Source organism: Puma concolor, chromosome E3 (genome assembly GCF_028749965.1).
Source record: "Puma concolor isolate L17-30 chromosome E3, mPumCon1.1.hap2, whole genome shotgun sequence".
Classification (NCBI taxonomy): domain Eukaryota; kingdom Metazoa; phylum Chordata; class Mammalia; order Carnivora; family Felidae; genus Puma; species Puma concolor.
Window position 1 is genome coordinate 19,290,678 of NC_141682.1, and position 15,905 is coordinate 19,306,582.

Consider the following 15,905-nt stretch of genomic DNA (forward strand, 5'->3'; position numbering starts at 1 on the left):
TTACGTGACAGAAAGGTTAAGGGGTTCAGGCACAGCTCGATCCAGGTACTCCAATGACGCCAAGAACATGTTAGTCTTCATATCTTGCTTCTGGAGGTGTCTGTGTGGGCTGATTCGGGCCAGCTTTTCCTATACGGTGACAAGATGGTCACTACTAGTGCCGGGCTTATAGCCTATGGGCTTACTGACCCCCAGTGGAAAGTGGGCTCTTTTTGCCAGCAGCTCCAACGCGTCTGCTTCTGATCACATGGCCTTGAATCCAGCGGCCCTCCCTGAACCAATCAGAAAAGATTGGTTTGACTGGGGAGCTGTGGCCCTGTGCCCACCTCGGACCCCCTCTTGAAGTTTAGAGACTGCCAGTGTGGAAAGGTTGGTTCCCCGAAGGAAAAGGACGCTAAGAGGCTGGGCCAGAAGCACGCCACAGTCACACTGTCCCAACGCCCCTCTCAGGGAGCCGTCTGCCCCTCCTTAGGTACACGAGGAGCCTCGCGGCAGGGCCTTCACCACCCACCACTGGACTGCCTCTCGGACTTGCGTTCCCCGGACACCTGCTTCCCCGTAGCCGGTGCCACTGGCCTCACATCTGTCATCTGCAGCAGCCCCATACCTGTCCGTCCCACCACACGCCGCACACCTGCTGGGATGTGCAAGCGGCATCTGCGGTTCCCAGCCTGTCCCTCTGTAGGCCTGTCAGGCTCTCGCTTCCGGGGGGCATGGTTTTCAGGCCTCTGGCCAGTCCACTTGTCTCCTGCCGGGAAGCGGGGCACTCCAGGGCCGAAGGCAAAGGGTGCCTGGGTCCTCCGTAAAAGGGAGGTGGTATCTGTGTTATAGGGATGAAACGATTTCCTCAGGATGGATGGATGGGTTTCCTATGCTAAGGATGTAACATATTTATAGTGTTGAGACAGCGCCCGGCACACAGTAGGCGCACAGTAAATGCTGGCTGTTATTCTCATCACTTCGGGTGGAGACGACCCGTTGCAGTCCCCGAGCATCCCCGTCCAGTCCGGTCCAGGCCGGTCCAGTGGCAGGCTCTCAGGTACAACACCACCCATAGGTTTCTACAATTTAATAATGTGTAGAACACTTTTACGAGTTTTGTCTCATTGGAGCCTTACACCTTTGTGAAGAGGGCAGGTCACACGGTCTTTGTCCCCCATTTGCAGACGGAGAAACTGAGGTTGTCAGAGGTCAGACCTCATGCCCGAGATCGTGCCGCCAGTCCGTGGTGGAGGTGGGATTTGACCCCGTCCCTTGAGGAATCACATCACTGGGCCTTTGCTCGGCTGCCCCTCAGCCCACAAGGCCTCCTCCAGTCATGCCTCTTGGCCCCCCTCCCACCTTCTCAGGCCCAGCCCGGTGCCCTGAAAATAGTAAAAATGATAAGAGCCCACACTTCTTAAGCACTTGTATCTCTCCGGACGAAGTGCATAAGGCTTTGCTTTCCCCATAACCTCTTGAGCTGGGTATGAGTCTTACAGAGGGGAGAAACTGGGGCTGAAGGAAGTGAAATAAGCCTGCCCGGGATCACTCAGCAGGGGCAGCCAGGAGCCCAACTCAGAGAGCAGTCTGACTCTGGGGAAGGCCTCTCGTACCCTCTGCAGCCTCCATGATCCCTTCTCTGAGTCCAAGGATGACAGTGGACTCCCCCTTCCTCTTGAGCAGAAAGTCGGGCTTCTTCCTCTGCTTAGCATCCTTGGAGCCGTCGTTCGTTCGCTCCCCTCCCTCCAACAGGCTGAGAGCTCTCTGCGGGGCAGGAACCTGACCCTCCCTGACTCATTCACCTCTGCAACCCCGGGCACGAAGAAGCCTCCGTGATGCCAGAGTATCTCATTCGTTCTCCGCGAGGCAGGCGGGGCGGAGGCGCTCCCGGATGAAGACACGAGATGTGAGAGGTGGTGACCCTCCCGAGGCCACCGTTTGTAAGTGCAGGAGCTTGGACGAGCCCCTCCCCCTCCATTCCTTGTCTGGCGGGGGCGGGGGTGGGGTGGGGGGGGGTTGCGGAAGGCAGCTCAGCCTTAGCTGGGGGTGGGCGGTGGGGGGGGCTGATGGGCGCTTCTACGAACGCCAGGGACAGGATGGTGAGTGGGCTGGGAGCGGACTGAGGGAGGGAAGAAGGAACGGGGTATTTTTGCATTTTGACATTACAGAAGCGCCCATGAGATTGTCAGCGACTGGCCGGCAGCATCTGTTTGGGTTCGGAATTGGCAGGCGAGGCCGAGCTGGGCGGAGGGAGGGAGGCCGCGGGCGGGGGGCGGTGCCTCCGCCCGGAGAAGGGCTATCCCCTTTAAGAGCTCCGCCCAAAGGGGCGCTGCCACCCCGAAGGAGGCGGGCAGCCGCCGCTTCTCATTCATTGTCTTGACAAGAGCATCCTCAGCGGGCAGTCTCTGGCTCCGCTGGCTCCTTCCTCCTCCTCCTCCTCCTCCTCCTCTCCCTCCTCCATTTGGGGGTGGGTCACTCATCTCTCAGCGGCAGGTAAGCCTGGGTCCCCGGGCAAGGGACTAGGCATCCCTGCCCCGGGCCACCTGTGGGGCCGGCGTCAGCTTGGCGGAAGCCGGCTGTGGGGGCGGCCGGGCTGTCGCGCGCCGCCCGGGGGTGGGAGAGAGCCCACCGTCCGCGCCGCCGTGGAGGGGACTGGCCCCGGGGGTGGGCGTGCGTGGGAGGGCCCATCCGCGTGTCCCAGGGCGCTGTGAGCAGGCCAGGGTGAGGGACCACCGCAGCCAAGATGGAGGTGGGGGAGCCGGGGGCCTGACGCTCCCCGGAACGGGCATCGGGGGTGGGGGTGGGGACAGGGTGGGGTGCGCCGAGCAGCTGCCCTGAGCCTGGAGACAGGAAGGGGTTGAGAGCAAAACAAGAAAAGACCAAGTTCCCCTTTCCGCGGTTTCTGGGCCTGGTACCTGCGGTGGGGGAGGAGGCAGGGTGGGGCGCCGGCTTCCTGTCCCCCAACCTCGGTTTTGGGGCTCCCCTCTCCCCAGGCCCAGGTCTCTCACCTGGGACTGATCCCCCTGTTTCCAGACTGCTCCTTCTCACAATGCTCCTCACCTGCTCTCTGGGCAGGTGGCCCTGGAGCCTCCTGGAACCTCCCAGGCCAGGCCAGGGTGGGGGGGGGAGGGGTGCCTGGGTGAGAAGGGGTGAAGCTGGGCGGGTGGAGTGGAGGCCTGGCAGGGCACCCTCTGAGCCGGCAGCGTGGCCCTGCGGCTCAGCAGGAAGGTGATGCAGGTGGGCGTCAGGATGGGGTCTGGAACCTGGGGAGCCAGAGGCAGTCCCCTTGGCTTTAATCGCTCTCCGCCCAGCCATGGTGGGGGAACCGTCTTCACTGGACCTCAGAGAAGTCAGCGCCGCCTCTCCCTGTGGATAGTTTCAGTGCAGGTGGAGACAGTATTTAAGGGCACCTGCTTAGGCAGACTCTAGAAGCAGAGGTGTGGGAAGGAGATAGTAGGACCCAAGCCATCTGCCTGTTTCTGGTGTCCAGAGACCTGTTGGGGAAGCTGTCTTGACCCCAAGGACCTGCCTCCCAGGCAGGCCCGCACGCTGCTTCCCTGTGTCTGCGGAGCCCGGTGCCAGCAGGCGATGGGGGGGCCAGCCCTGTCCCTGCCTTCAGGAAGCTCCCCATGTAGGTGTGAAGGATGTGAGGCCTGGCTGCTGTGACTGAGCGAACCCACCCTCCAGGCTGTCTACACTGAAGCCCCCAGAGTGTGGGAGTGAGGCTTCAGAGAGGAAGGGCTGTGTCCATCAGCGGTCGACAAATCGACCCTTGGTGCTACCCCACACCGGGCTCTGCCCTACAGGCTGAGGGTACAGACGTGAGGCCTGGGGTGGGTAGAGAAGGTTGGCCTTGCAGGTTAGCCGGGGGGGGGGGGGTGGGGTGGGGGGTGGGGTGAGAAGGGGTGAGGAAGGCGAGTATGAGGGCAACAGGATGGCAGTTATGGTGGAGGGGGCAGGGAACCCAGGGAGATGAATTAGCTGAGACCTTAAAGGCCAGGCGGAGGGGTGTTCTGGGGGGCACAGAGGACACTCTAAGGTCAGAGTTGACCTGAAGCTCCCTTCAAAGCCCTCAAACCCCACGTTCCCCGCCCCCCAGGATGAGCCGGCAGGTGGTCCGCTCCAGCAAGTTCCGCCACGTGTTTGGACAGCCAGCCAAGGCCGACCAGTGCTATGAGGACGTGCGCGTCTCACAGACCACCTGGGACAGTGGCTTTTGTGCTGTCAACCCCAAGTTCGTTGCCCTGATCTGTGAGGCCAGCGGGGGAGGGGCCTTCCTGGTGCTGTCCCTGGGCAAGGTGAGCCCCTGGAGCAGCAGTATTCCACTTGAGGGGGCCTCTGGCCATCTAGTGGCCCCTTGGGGGTCCTGATGGCTGTCGCTAAGCCTCCCCGGGCTGCAGCGTTGTCATCTGTAAAACTGAGCTGGGCCACATGAGCCTTACGCCTCTCCAGCTCCTACATGTAGTGGTCGCATGGAAACTGGAGCTCAGATGACACCAGAAAGGTCACACGGCGAGTCCTGCAGACCCAGGGCCTGGTCTCCCAAGCCTGATGCCCCTGTGGAGCACAGAGAGGGCTCTGTGGGGAGAGGGGAGACCCAGCGGTGCTCTCAGGGTAGGGGTGGCTCTGGGCCTGGGCCTGCCTGAGCCCTGGCCCCCCCTGCTGCAGGCAGGGAGGGTGTAAGAGGCCCTCTCTCCTCCCCCAAACCTGCCTTTCCTCTGGTCCTGGTCACAGCCACCCCCATCCGCTCTGCTGACCCCCACCCCCAGCACACTCCTGTGCTCTTGGGGGGTGAGACAGGAAGGGGAGATCGGCCCTAAGATGTTACCTTAAAAGGGCCGATGGAAGCAGAGAGAAGAGGAAGTGGTTGTGGGGTGAGAGCTGGGTGCGCTCTTCACACAGGAAGCCCTGCCGAGGCAGCAGCCGTCCCCGGAAGCGGCCATTTCCAAACCTCTGCTCCTGCCTGGGGCCAATTATGACGGCCTTTCCTGGTCCCTGTCCTTTTGGAAGGACCCATCTCCATCCCCATCCCCATACTTCCTTGGGGAACCCTAATCTTAATGCAACCTCCCCTCCCTAGAGCCTTGGCCTGTCATCCCCTGGAAGCTTCACTCAGGGAAGGGGGCGGGGGCCAGCCCCAGGGTATAGGTGAGATGTCAGGACCTTGGCCAGGGTCTAACACTAAGGCAGGACCAGGGCCCGGTGTGGCATCCCCTTCCTGCACTACTTGTGGCCAGCCCTTCTGAGCTGCCCGGACGGGGACCCCACTGCCTTCCTCTGTGCCTCTCTGAAAGGGTCTGGGGAGGTTGGATCAGGTTTGGAGAGCAAAAACACCTCCCTCAGAATCCTGCTGTGCTCTCTAGACTGGACGTGTGGACAAGAACGCGCCCATGGTCTGCGGCCACACAGCCCCGGTGCTGGACATCGCCTGGTGCCCGCACAATGATAATGTCATTGCCAGTGGCTCTGAGGATTGCACAGTCATGGTGAGTGGTGGGGGGGGACACGGGGGCTGGGAGAGCTCCAGCACCAGATCTGATATTTGGAGCCCCCAAGTCTCACTTGCCCCCTCTCTGCAGGTGTGGGAGATCCCTGATGGGGGCCTGACGCTGCCCCTGAGGGAGCCTGTCGTCACCCTGGAGGGCCACACCAAGCGCGTGGGCATCGTGGCCTGGCACCCCACAGCCCAGAATGTGCTGCTCAGTGCAGGTGCCTGGGGGAAGAGGAGGGGCGGGCTGGTCACGTGACAGCGAGGCTCGTGGCTTCTGACAGTGGGGATATCACCCAGGTTGCGACAACGTGATCCTGGTGTGGGACGTGGGCACCGGGGCGGCTGTGCTGACACTCGGCTCGGACGTGCACCCGGACACAATCTACAGTGTGGACTGGAGCCGAGATGGCGCGCTCATTTGCACCTCCTGCCGCGACAAGCGCGTGCGCATCATTGAGCCCCGCAAAGGCACTGTTGTAGCTGTGAGTTGCCATGTATCGTGCCCCTTGACCCTAGGACATTTACCCTTGCACACACCACCAGCCGGGTCCCTAGATGCTGCCCTCCCTTGCTCTCACCTGGAGTCTGGTCATTAGGATGAGTGTGCGGGTACTGACTGACCACCTCCCTTTCCTTCCAGGAGAAGGACCGTCCCCATGAGGGGACCCGGCCTGTGCGGGCCGTGTTTGTATCTGATGGGAAGATCCTGACCACAGGCTTCAGCCGCATGAGTGAGCGGCAGGTGGCGCTGTGGGACACGGTGAGTGCCGGGTGGGGAGCGGCGATCAGGCAGGACTGGAGGCTTAGTCCCCGCCCTGCCACTTGCATGATCCCACACAGCCATGGGCCTCAGTTTACCCTCTGTGGGATGGAGGTTTCCGCTGGTTGTTCTGTGAGGGCCTTCCCCGAGTCCCTGCCCGGTGGGCTTCACAGGCCTGACTTGGACCAGCTCATTGTTCCCTGTCTCACCCATCTCTACAGAAGCACCTGGAGGAGCCACTGTCCCTGCAGGAACTGGACACGAGCAGTGGCGTCCTGCTGCCCTTCTTTGACCCCGACACCAACATAGTCTACCTCTGTGGCAAGGTGTCCCAGTCGGGCAGCGGCTTGTGGAGGGAGGAGGGGGGTCTGGGGTGGGGGTGGGGGTGGATCTTGGAGAGGACCAGGCAAGAGGGATCTGTCGGTGCTGATCTCGGGGTTTGCACGTGCCACCTGCAGGGTGACAGCTCCATCCGGTACTTCGAGATCACTTCCGAGGCCCCATATCTGCACTATCTCTCCATGTTCAGTTCCAAGGAGTCCCAGCGGGGCATGGGCTACATGCCCAAACGCGGCCTGGAGGTGAACAAGTGTGAGATTGCCAGGTGACTGACCCCTGCCCCTGCCCCGAGCGTGCTCCCTGGGCTGTGCTGACCCCGTGCCGACCTTGGATTCCAGCCGCCCCCATGCCGCAGGCGCTGCTCACCTTCTCGTTTCCACAGATTCTACAAGCTGCACGAGCGGAGGTGTGAGCCCATTGCCATGACAGTGCCTAGAAAGGTGATGCTCCCATGCCCCTTCCTGGGCTGCGGGCCAGGCACTGACCTCACACACTTGCTGGGTGGTGGTGGTGTGGCCCAAGCACTCGCTTACCCAGCCTTGGCCTTGCCCACAGTCGGACCTGTTCCAGGAGGACCTTTACCCACCCACCGCGGGGCCTGACGCTGCCCTCACGGCTGAGGAGTGGCTGAAGGGCCAGGATGCCGGGCCCCTCCTCATTTCCCTCAAGGATGGCTATGTGCCCCCAAAGAGCCGGGAGCTGAGGGTCAACCGGGGCCTGGACACCGGGCGCAGAAAGGCAGCACCAGAGGCCGGTGGTACCCCCAGCTTGGTGAGAAGTGGACGGGAACCTGGGAGGCAGGACGAGAAGACCTATAGGGCAGGGGCTGCTACTGATAGATGGAGTCATTGTCCCCGTGGAAGGTGGCTGGTGTTTGGGTCCCCTCACACTCACAACGTTGGGGATCCTTTGGGGGCCGGGACTGGGTGATCCTGAGGCCTCAGAAAACAGTTTTCAAGCTTATTGGCCTGCAGCTGTCTGGGCAGCAACCAGCTGAGAGACAGAAGGGCCAGGCCCTGGGGCTCTTGGTAGGGGGGTGGGGGGCTGCCAGGGTCAGGGGAGCCCGGGATGGAGCTGGGACTCACGCAACGATGGGTCCCCCAGGACGCCATACACCGGCTGGAGGAGGAAATGAAGAAGCTCCAGGCCACAGTGCAGGAGCTACAGAAGCGCTTGGAGAGTCTGGAGGAGACAGTCCAGGCCAAGTAGAGGACCCGAGGGCCTCAGCTGGGGCCACAGCATCACCTCCCTCCCTTCCAGTCGTACCCTTCTCCCCAGGCCACGATGGCAGATAAAAAATAAAATGGCTTTATTTTCTGGTACCTCTCAGACTCTGATGGCCACCTGAATGCTGGGTCTGCTGAAATGACCTGCCCTTGAGCTTCCCCCTCAGTTACCTTGTGAGATTGGCCCATAGCAGGAGCCGGGGAATGCCTCCAAATACCCTAGACCACAGGAACAGGCCTTGGTGGGTGGGAGCCCCCATGCTGATGTGGGCTGCGAGCCTACTCTTTTCCAGCTCCTTCGCAGAGCTGGCAAGGTCTGAGCCGCTCAAGGCCCTTGCCACGGTTACTCAGGATTTGTCTTTTCTAGTCAACCACAACAACACGCCACCTTACTGTCAGTATCAGTATGGCTGGTGGGGAACTGAAACTGACGTGACACTTACACAGCACTGACATGACATCTTTCAAACTGCAAGCTCGAGCGAGCAAAATCAGGGGATCTTTTGTGAGGAAAAAGCTTAGAACTCAACCCTGTTTTACAGGTGAGGAAACTGAGGCACAGAGCAGGAGAGAGGGGCTTGCTGAAGGCAGATCTGGAGGCATGAGCTGTCTCTCCTTCTGGTCCCCAGCCTTCCCTGCGGTGCTGCTGCCTCTCAACCCCTTTCTCCAGTTCCCAGCAGATCCTCCCCGGACAGAAGAGACCCGTTAGGCCCTATCAAGTGGGGGCTTACACGTGGGTTTCTGATGCCCACCTTAGTGGGCGACCTCAAGCTAGGGCACGGTTATTAGGGATGGCTGTCCTGGCCACAGCAGAGATTTCTTCATACCACACAGGGAGCCCAGCAAGGACCCAGCGCCTCATCCACAGTCCCCGCCCCTTCTTCAGCTACCTAGTTAGACAGGCAGCTGATAAGACATCCCTGTCCATCCATTTGGGTCTCAATCTCTTTGCAAGCCATGTGACCCTGGGCAAGTCACTTCCCTCCAGGCCTCAGCTGCTCTCTAAAGTGGGGAGGGTTGTTGGCAAGGCAGCTCTGTGAACGTAATGGGTGGATCCAATCAGGGGTGTGATAAAGAGAGAATCAGAAAATCTGGAACCTGGGCCCCTGAAAGTGACGTTCCTTCCCTGAGCCTCTCCTGCACAATGGGGATGATGCGCCCTGCTGGCAAAGTAGCTTGAGTACTCTGAGTCACTAGTGCCCCTCCTGGCCCGAGGGATCTGGAAAAGTTCGGGAAAGGATTATAGAAACCCAGAAGGGTTAACCGTCACCACCAGGACTTCTAGCTTTACCAGCCCATTCTCCCTCTGATAGGAAAGAGGCAGGTACGAGGAAGGATGGAGGTTACTTAGGGGCCAAGAAATTGGCCCTGAAAACACAGGGGAACAGAGTGACGGGAGGCTTGAAAACCGCAATCCTTCACTCCTGAAGGGCCCTGGTCCCATCTGGGTTACCTGCTACCCACCTGGGTCCTGGGGACCTCATCTGTGCCAGGCCTTACCAACCCTGGCACCTGTGTTTAAGATTGACACTAGGGGCACCACGTACCCCAATCTGATGGCTCAGATGGCTTTATTTTCCCTTAACTCTATCCCAGCTCCTGTCCACAGCTCCATTCCTGAAGGCCTCATGGTCTCTCCAGGAGCAGTTGTGGCCACATCAAGCCCTGGGCTAACGGGGTCACTGGACTTTCTCCAGTGGGCCAGAAAGCACCAACGTTCCAGGTGTTGGGGAGACCGTGCTGTGGTACCACATGCTGTGAGGCTACCAAGGGCTGGGTAACCTGCAGGGGGGTGTGGAATCCTCCATCCACCTCTGACACCGGGGTGATGTTGAGGAGCGGGGGAGGTCTGTTATGTTGGCCAGTGTCCTAAAACTCTGGGTACTTTTTCATCTGTGCGCCTTGAAAACTGGCAGAGGGCAGGAGCCCCCAGCAATGGCCGATGAATAGTAGCAGTATTTCTAGGGCTCTACCAAGAGTTACAGAGAAGGTTTGTGTGGCCTGCCCTGGAAGAGACTTCATTTTATAGGTGGGGGCACAGAGGCCTATGGATCTACTTAAGAAAGCAACAGAGCTCACAAGAAAGGAAACAAACTGAAAGTCTGTTTAGGTACAAAGTCTGTTGCCCTTAAGACTTTGCTTCCTGCCTTCCATTTATAACCAAGAATAAAACTACCAAGAAGTAGAAACAAAAAGAAAAAAAGAGACTAAAAGAAAGAACAATAAAATTAACAATAAGAGGTAGAGCAGTATCTTAGGCTAGTATGCAGTATGTAGTTCAAATTTCAAACTTAAAAATTGACGCTAAGAGTATCGGATTGATTTTTGCAATTGCATTTAAGTACGTTGTATGTATGTGTATGTGTGCATACGTTACATATGTGTTTAATGTACGTATAAATGTGTGTGTACATATACACACACACATGCACACGTAAACACACACACATACACACACACACTGATATCATTTAAGCCACTGAAGTGTCGGGGGAGGGATCCAAATCCAGGTGGGTAAATAGGTTTGAAAAGCAATAGAATGAAATTTTCTTTTTTTTTTTTAATTTTTTTAATGTTTATTTATTTTTGAGACAGAGACAGACAGAGCACGAACAGGGGAGGGTAGGAGAGAGAGGGCGACACAGAATCTGAAACAGACTTCAGGCTCTGAGCTGTCAGCACAGAGCCCGACGTGGGGCTCGAACTCACAGACCGTGAGATCATGACCTGAGCGGAAGTCGGCCGCTTAACCGACTGAGCCACCCAGGCACCCCTAGAATGAAATTTTCTATAGGGTTCTGCAGCTTGAGGGACCGACCTTCACCTCAGTCTGTAAAGCAGTGCCTCCCACGGGGGGTCACTATGAGGGTTGTAGGCGTTCCGTTCCTATTGGTCAAGCATTTGGAATGATGCCTGGCATTGTAGTCAGCTCTCAGGAGTGTTGACAGAAGTAAAATGAACCTGGCCTTGAGCCTCACTGGCTGGGAGAGCGTGGAGGGCCCCTGCCCTTTCCTTCAGGTGAAGAAATCCCTGGCGGAGAGCGTGTCACCCCCTTCCTGTTGCAGGTGGTACTCATGCCTATATGGCAGAGTCAGTAAATGCTCTCGAGTGAGTAGGCGGTTGGCCCAGATCAGTGTTTCCCACGGAAGGAATGTGAAATGACTAGGTGGCACACAGATGTTTGAAATTTTAATAGTTAGGTATTTATTATAGCGTGTTAGAAGAAAATCCCAGGTAGCACGTCAGACCCAAGTACTAAAAAAAAGCGAGTTGATTTAAAGAAATGTTACACTGAACAGGTGGTATGTGAATGTCATGAAAATTTCAAAAGCAATAGGGATTGACCGAAGACTGCGAAATAGGTCTTCCCAAATCTGAGATTTTTGATGCTTTGGGTCTTAAACAAAGTCAGGATACACAAAGAGAGGGGCTATTTTCTGGGTTGGGGCAACAGAGGACTGTGGTGGGGACAGACAGACAGACAGACAGCAGCACTAGGTGCACAGCCTCAGTGTAGAGGCGACCACTGTTCACCTTTTGGTGCCTACTCTGGGAAGTCTCGATATGTATACTGTACATGTATGTATATTCACGTGTACGTGAATGTACGCATTCATCTAACAGAATTGGGAACATTCTGTACATAGAATTTTGTAGCTTGCTTTGTTCACCTGATAGCGTAACCCCAGGTTCAGTGTTCTTACCGAAACCTTTTTGTGTTCATTCTTGAGTATTTCCTTAGGGTAAAATCCTAGAAGTGGAATTGCTTGGTCATCGCGTAAATATAACTCTTCAGCTTTGAGTACCAGCAGCCGAAGTGCCTCGTGGCATGGCAGGGACAGTTTACAGTTCTGGCGGCTCAGGTGCCCTCTTTCTCATCCTCACCAAAGCCGGGTTCTATTAAACGGTTTTGTTGCTGATTTGATAGCAGATATACTGCTTGCTGTTTCTGCTTTCATTTTGCATTTTTTGGTTTCTTTATTTTGCATATTCAGTGATCACTTGGCTCTTTGGTGAACTGCCCATTTTTGGCCTTTCTTTTGGGATATTAGGAATTTTTTCCTTACTGATTTATAAGTTCTTTATGTTTTAAGGATGTTATTATGTGATGTCACAGGTACTTTTCATCGCTTAATATTTGCCTCTTATGTTTGCTTATGATATCGAAGCTTACTGTTGCTCATGTGGTGAAGGCAATACTGTATTTGATCCATGCTGTGACACACGTTCTCACGTCTTTGCCATCAGCTGTGATTTATTCTCGATGTGTCCCGCGGTCACTGCCAAGTCGTGTTAGAGTTGTCATTACCTGTGCAAGTGGATGTGGTCATTGTTGCTTGCGGCATGGCCGGAGGACTACACCGTCAGCTCTTGGGTGCTTCTGTCCACGTGCCTTTTAAGGGCCATTTGCAGAAGGAGCACAAATCCTGATGCTGTTGGAGAACCATCCATTGATACCTCCTGATGAGATCGAGAAAGGCTCAGTAACAAAACCTGCACCGGAGGGTCGGTAGCGTGGAAGGAGATCTTGCAGAGGATGATGGTGATCTCTTGGGGATGCAGCCTTGCCAATGCCCTTGGCGGCCCGAAGGTCAATATCGTGTGGAAACTCACAGATACCCCAAAAGGGAAGACTTAGCCCTCTTACTGCATTCATCCATTCCCTTTCAATCCGTTTAAATAAGCACAAAAGGGCTTTTGCAGGAGCGTCTGGCGGCTCAGTCAGCAGAGCATGCAACTCTGGATGTGGTTGTGAGTTCAAGCCCCACGTTGCACACAGAGCCTACTTTAAAACTAATTAAACAAACAAGTAAACGGGCTTTTTCCAACAAGCACAAAATTAAAATTGTAAGCAATAAGAAAAACATTAAGCTAACTAGCTGGCAGGGTTTCTTCTTTCTTTTTTCAGTCTTATAATTGATAATGTCTTAGATGAAATATGGCATATAGTTCATGGAGAAAAAGTTTAAAACATAGAGATAAATTAAAACACACACACACACACACACACACACACACAGACACACACACCAGAAATCGCCAGTTCCCTAGTCCTTGTCTGTAGATACGCACATACACGTGTTCACGGGCACGTTGGCTACATAGGTTCTCGGCCTACCATTTTTCCCTTCACGGTGTCTTGAACATCTTGGCATGTCTGATCCTTCTCGTTCATGTCTGAGATGACCGGTTAGTGTTTCCTTGTGTGGATCCACCATGTTCAGCTGGGCTCCCAGGGGTGACAGAATTCTAAGCTCTGAAGCAGGTTGCCCATCTCCCTTTGGCACTCCCCATCAGCAGTGCCCGCTAGTTCTTTGACCCTTACTCTTCTTAGCAGTGCTCTGTAAATCTTCTCATGTTAGCCGCTCTGAAGGGCAGATCAGTGACATCCCCCCTTTTCCTCCCACAAACCACTGGCAGTCTTCTAGATCTGGAGACCAGAAGGAGACGCATGTTGGAAACATTAGAAAGTGGGAGTCATAAGGACTTGTGACCAGATACGTTTGTGTTCTGTCCCCACCTGTTACGTTTGTGCACCTCGCCGTGGTTTGGGGCCGCTGCACGTGGCTGCAGAGGTCTCTCCCTGGCTCCCACCACCCGCCTCTCTAGTTTCTCCTGATTCTCCGCTGTTCTCCAGCCTCCCTACCGACTTTCTGTTACTGGAACATTCCAAGGCGGTTCCTGTCCAGAGCATTTCTGTCTGCTCTTCCTCCTGTCTAGAACCCCTTTTGCACAGCTTTCTCCAGTTGTGTAAGGACCCAACTCAGCCCATTCCCTTTTCAGAGAGGCTTTCCCTCTCACGTTCTCTAACGTAGGTCCATCTGTCCTCCGTGCTGTTGTCCTTCATCTGTCACAAGCCCTTCCTTATCTTCGTGTCTGGTTCACTACTGTATCCCCAATGGCTGGCACTTAGCAGACCCTCACCAAAGATGGCTTGATGGAATCAATAGTATTAACTAGACGGAGAATACGGTTGAGAGGAGGGGAAACTGCTCCTTGTCATCCAGAGGAGGGCGGTAGTAAGTCCAACGCGGAGCTTGTGGAGGGGGGCAACTCGATCAGCTTTTCAGCAGGTAGGGCTGCTGGGCATTGGAGTGAGTGCCTTCTTTGTGGTGCATAGTCAGGCAGTGGCTTGGTGTTGTTGAAGGATTCTGGCATCGGATGTCAGGGTTGACCAGGTCAGTTCCAAGGCCGCCTCCAACCCTTAGGTCCATGTTTGATGTTCGCATCACTAGTCTGTGGTTCTTGGACTGCAGATACGGCCTTTACCACTAGATGGCACTAGGTGATTCCTTTGAGGCCGGTGCCCCTCAAACCCGCCAACAGTGAGAACACCATCTTCTCTCTTTTTTTACTTATTGAAGTATAGTCGACATACAATGTCACATTAATTTCAGGCGTGCAACATAGTGATTTGACAAATCTACATATTACTCAGCACTCACCACAGTTACGTGTCCTCACATCTGTCACCGTACTGTTATAAGAGTAGTATTGACTGGATTCCCTATATTCCACTTTTCATCTTTGTGCGTTACTTATATGACTGGAAGTTTGTACCTCTTAAGCCCTCTTTGCCTATTTTGTCCATCCCCCCGCCCCCTCTGGCAACCACCACCTTGTTCTCTGTGTTTAAGAGTCTATTTTGTTTGTTTGGAGAACAGACTTTTCATTGCATTTTACCCCAAACACCCACCTCAACAAAAGCTTCACAAAACCGTCTTAACTCTTACAGTGTGGAATGCATACTGATATTTTCTATTTCACTCTATTCGACTGCATTTTCACAGATGGAGACTTGCAGACTACTACACTGATTTTATTATACGGGTGGGCCATAATTCATCGTTTGAAAAGCACCGTTTTAGACAGCTGAGCCTGTTCACCCTTGGAAAACTTGGACAGTCTGGGCCCGTAGCAAATCGTGTCCCTTAATGAGTGCTTTGTGCATTTCCGTGCTGACTTGCTGCCTCGAGAAACCAAAAGTATGTGCTTCCTTATGTGTGTGTGTGTGTGTGTATGCAGATGTGTGAACGTGGACACGAGAGAGACTGGGGGGGATAGGTTTGTACAGGATTAGCACCGACCACAGTCAAGGCAGCGGTAAGCCTTGTCAGTGGACGTAAAGAGAAGATATCATATCTGCCTCTGGGAGCTCAGACTCTAGCTGGGTAACAGTCACTCACCCCTTCCCCTCTCCGCTTGTTCATCAAGAAACAGGGAAATGAGCTCATACACTCAGGATATCACTTAGGATGCTTCAGGGTGTAGCAGGTAACAGAAGCCTGACTCCGTTTGGTTTAAGCGATAAAGACATTTGGAAACTCTCAAAATGTCTGTGGAGAGGTAGAGCGGGGTGCAGGCCCACAGTGGCTCGGCCTTAAGGATCCAGGTTTCTTCCATTACATGTCCTTGTCCTAAGGCTGGTTCCACTCATGGTTGCCAGGAGACCTTAAGTGGTCATTGGGGTTTCAGATCCCTGGCTTAGAACACTAGAGCTTTGATTCCCTGTCGTGTGGCCTGGGGAGAGGTTAGGTTACTGTAGCATTTTCCAGGCTGTAGTGCATGCCAGAGAGGGTAAGCTACAACGGCATTTTCTAGGTTGTAGCTGTTCTGTTTATTTGTTCCTGGTTTTTCCTTTTACTCCTTAAGGGACGTGAAATGACAGAAATGACAGAGCCGGGGGAAATACTTAGGGAGTCATTGGCGAGTTTGACAAAACAATTCTAGATCTCCTTTCCTGTGGACCCAGAACTTCTGGTTGAGTAGGGTTGTCTGAATAGTTCTGGCCAGTGAGTTTGCCGAGTGAATAAATGCTTGCACGTCTTCTGGGTGAGGGATGAGGTGAGGTTATATGCTCTCCAGTGTCCTGGGAAAGGAATTAGCAGTCAGAATAAAGAGAGGTGACACATGGCCGCCGTGGGAAGGGTGAGAGGAGTGTAAGTGAGCACCTCGGCGGATGGCTGAGTCTGTTTACATTTGTAACGGAGTGCTAAATGGGAGCGTGTTGGCCTTGTGAAGTAGATGGTTTTCTTCCTTGACCTGGTTCCCGAGAACCTGAATCTACTGACGTCTACTCACCTGCCTCCCTTTTTATCCCTTCCAG

At 55.0% G+C, this 15,905-nt stretch overlaps 1 protein-coding gene across 1 annotated transcript; it reads left to right on the forward strand.

The window, feature by feature from the left end:
- The first annotated feature begins 2,309 nt into the window (after positions 1-2,309).
- On the forward strand, positions 2,310-7,894 carry CORO1A (coronin 1A). The gene is made up of 11 exons (XM_086692472.1): positions 2,310-2,475; positions 4,082-4,280; positions 5,346-5,468; positions 5,562-5,691; positions 5,771-5,955; positions 6,114-6,233; positions 6,455-6,559; positions 6,692-6,837; positions 6,955-7,012; positions 7,128-7,343; positions 7,677-7,894. Exons 2-11 carry the CDS (start codon positions 4,083-4,085, stop codon positions 7,779-7,781), a joined length of 1,386 nt encoding a protein of 461 aa, XP_086548598.1. The 5' UTR covers positions 2,310-2,475; position 4,082; the 3' UTR covers positions 7,782-7,894.
- Positions 7,895-15,905: the final 8,011 nt, after the last annotated feature.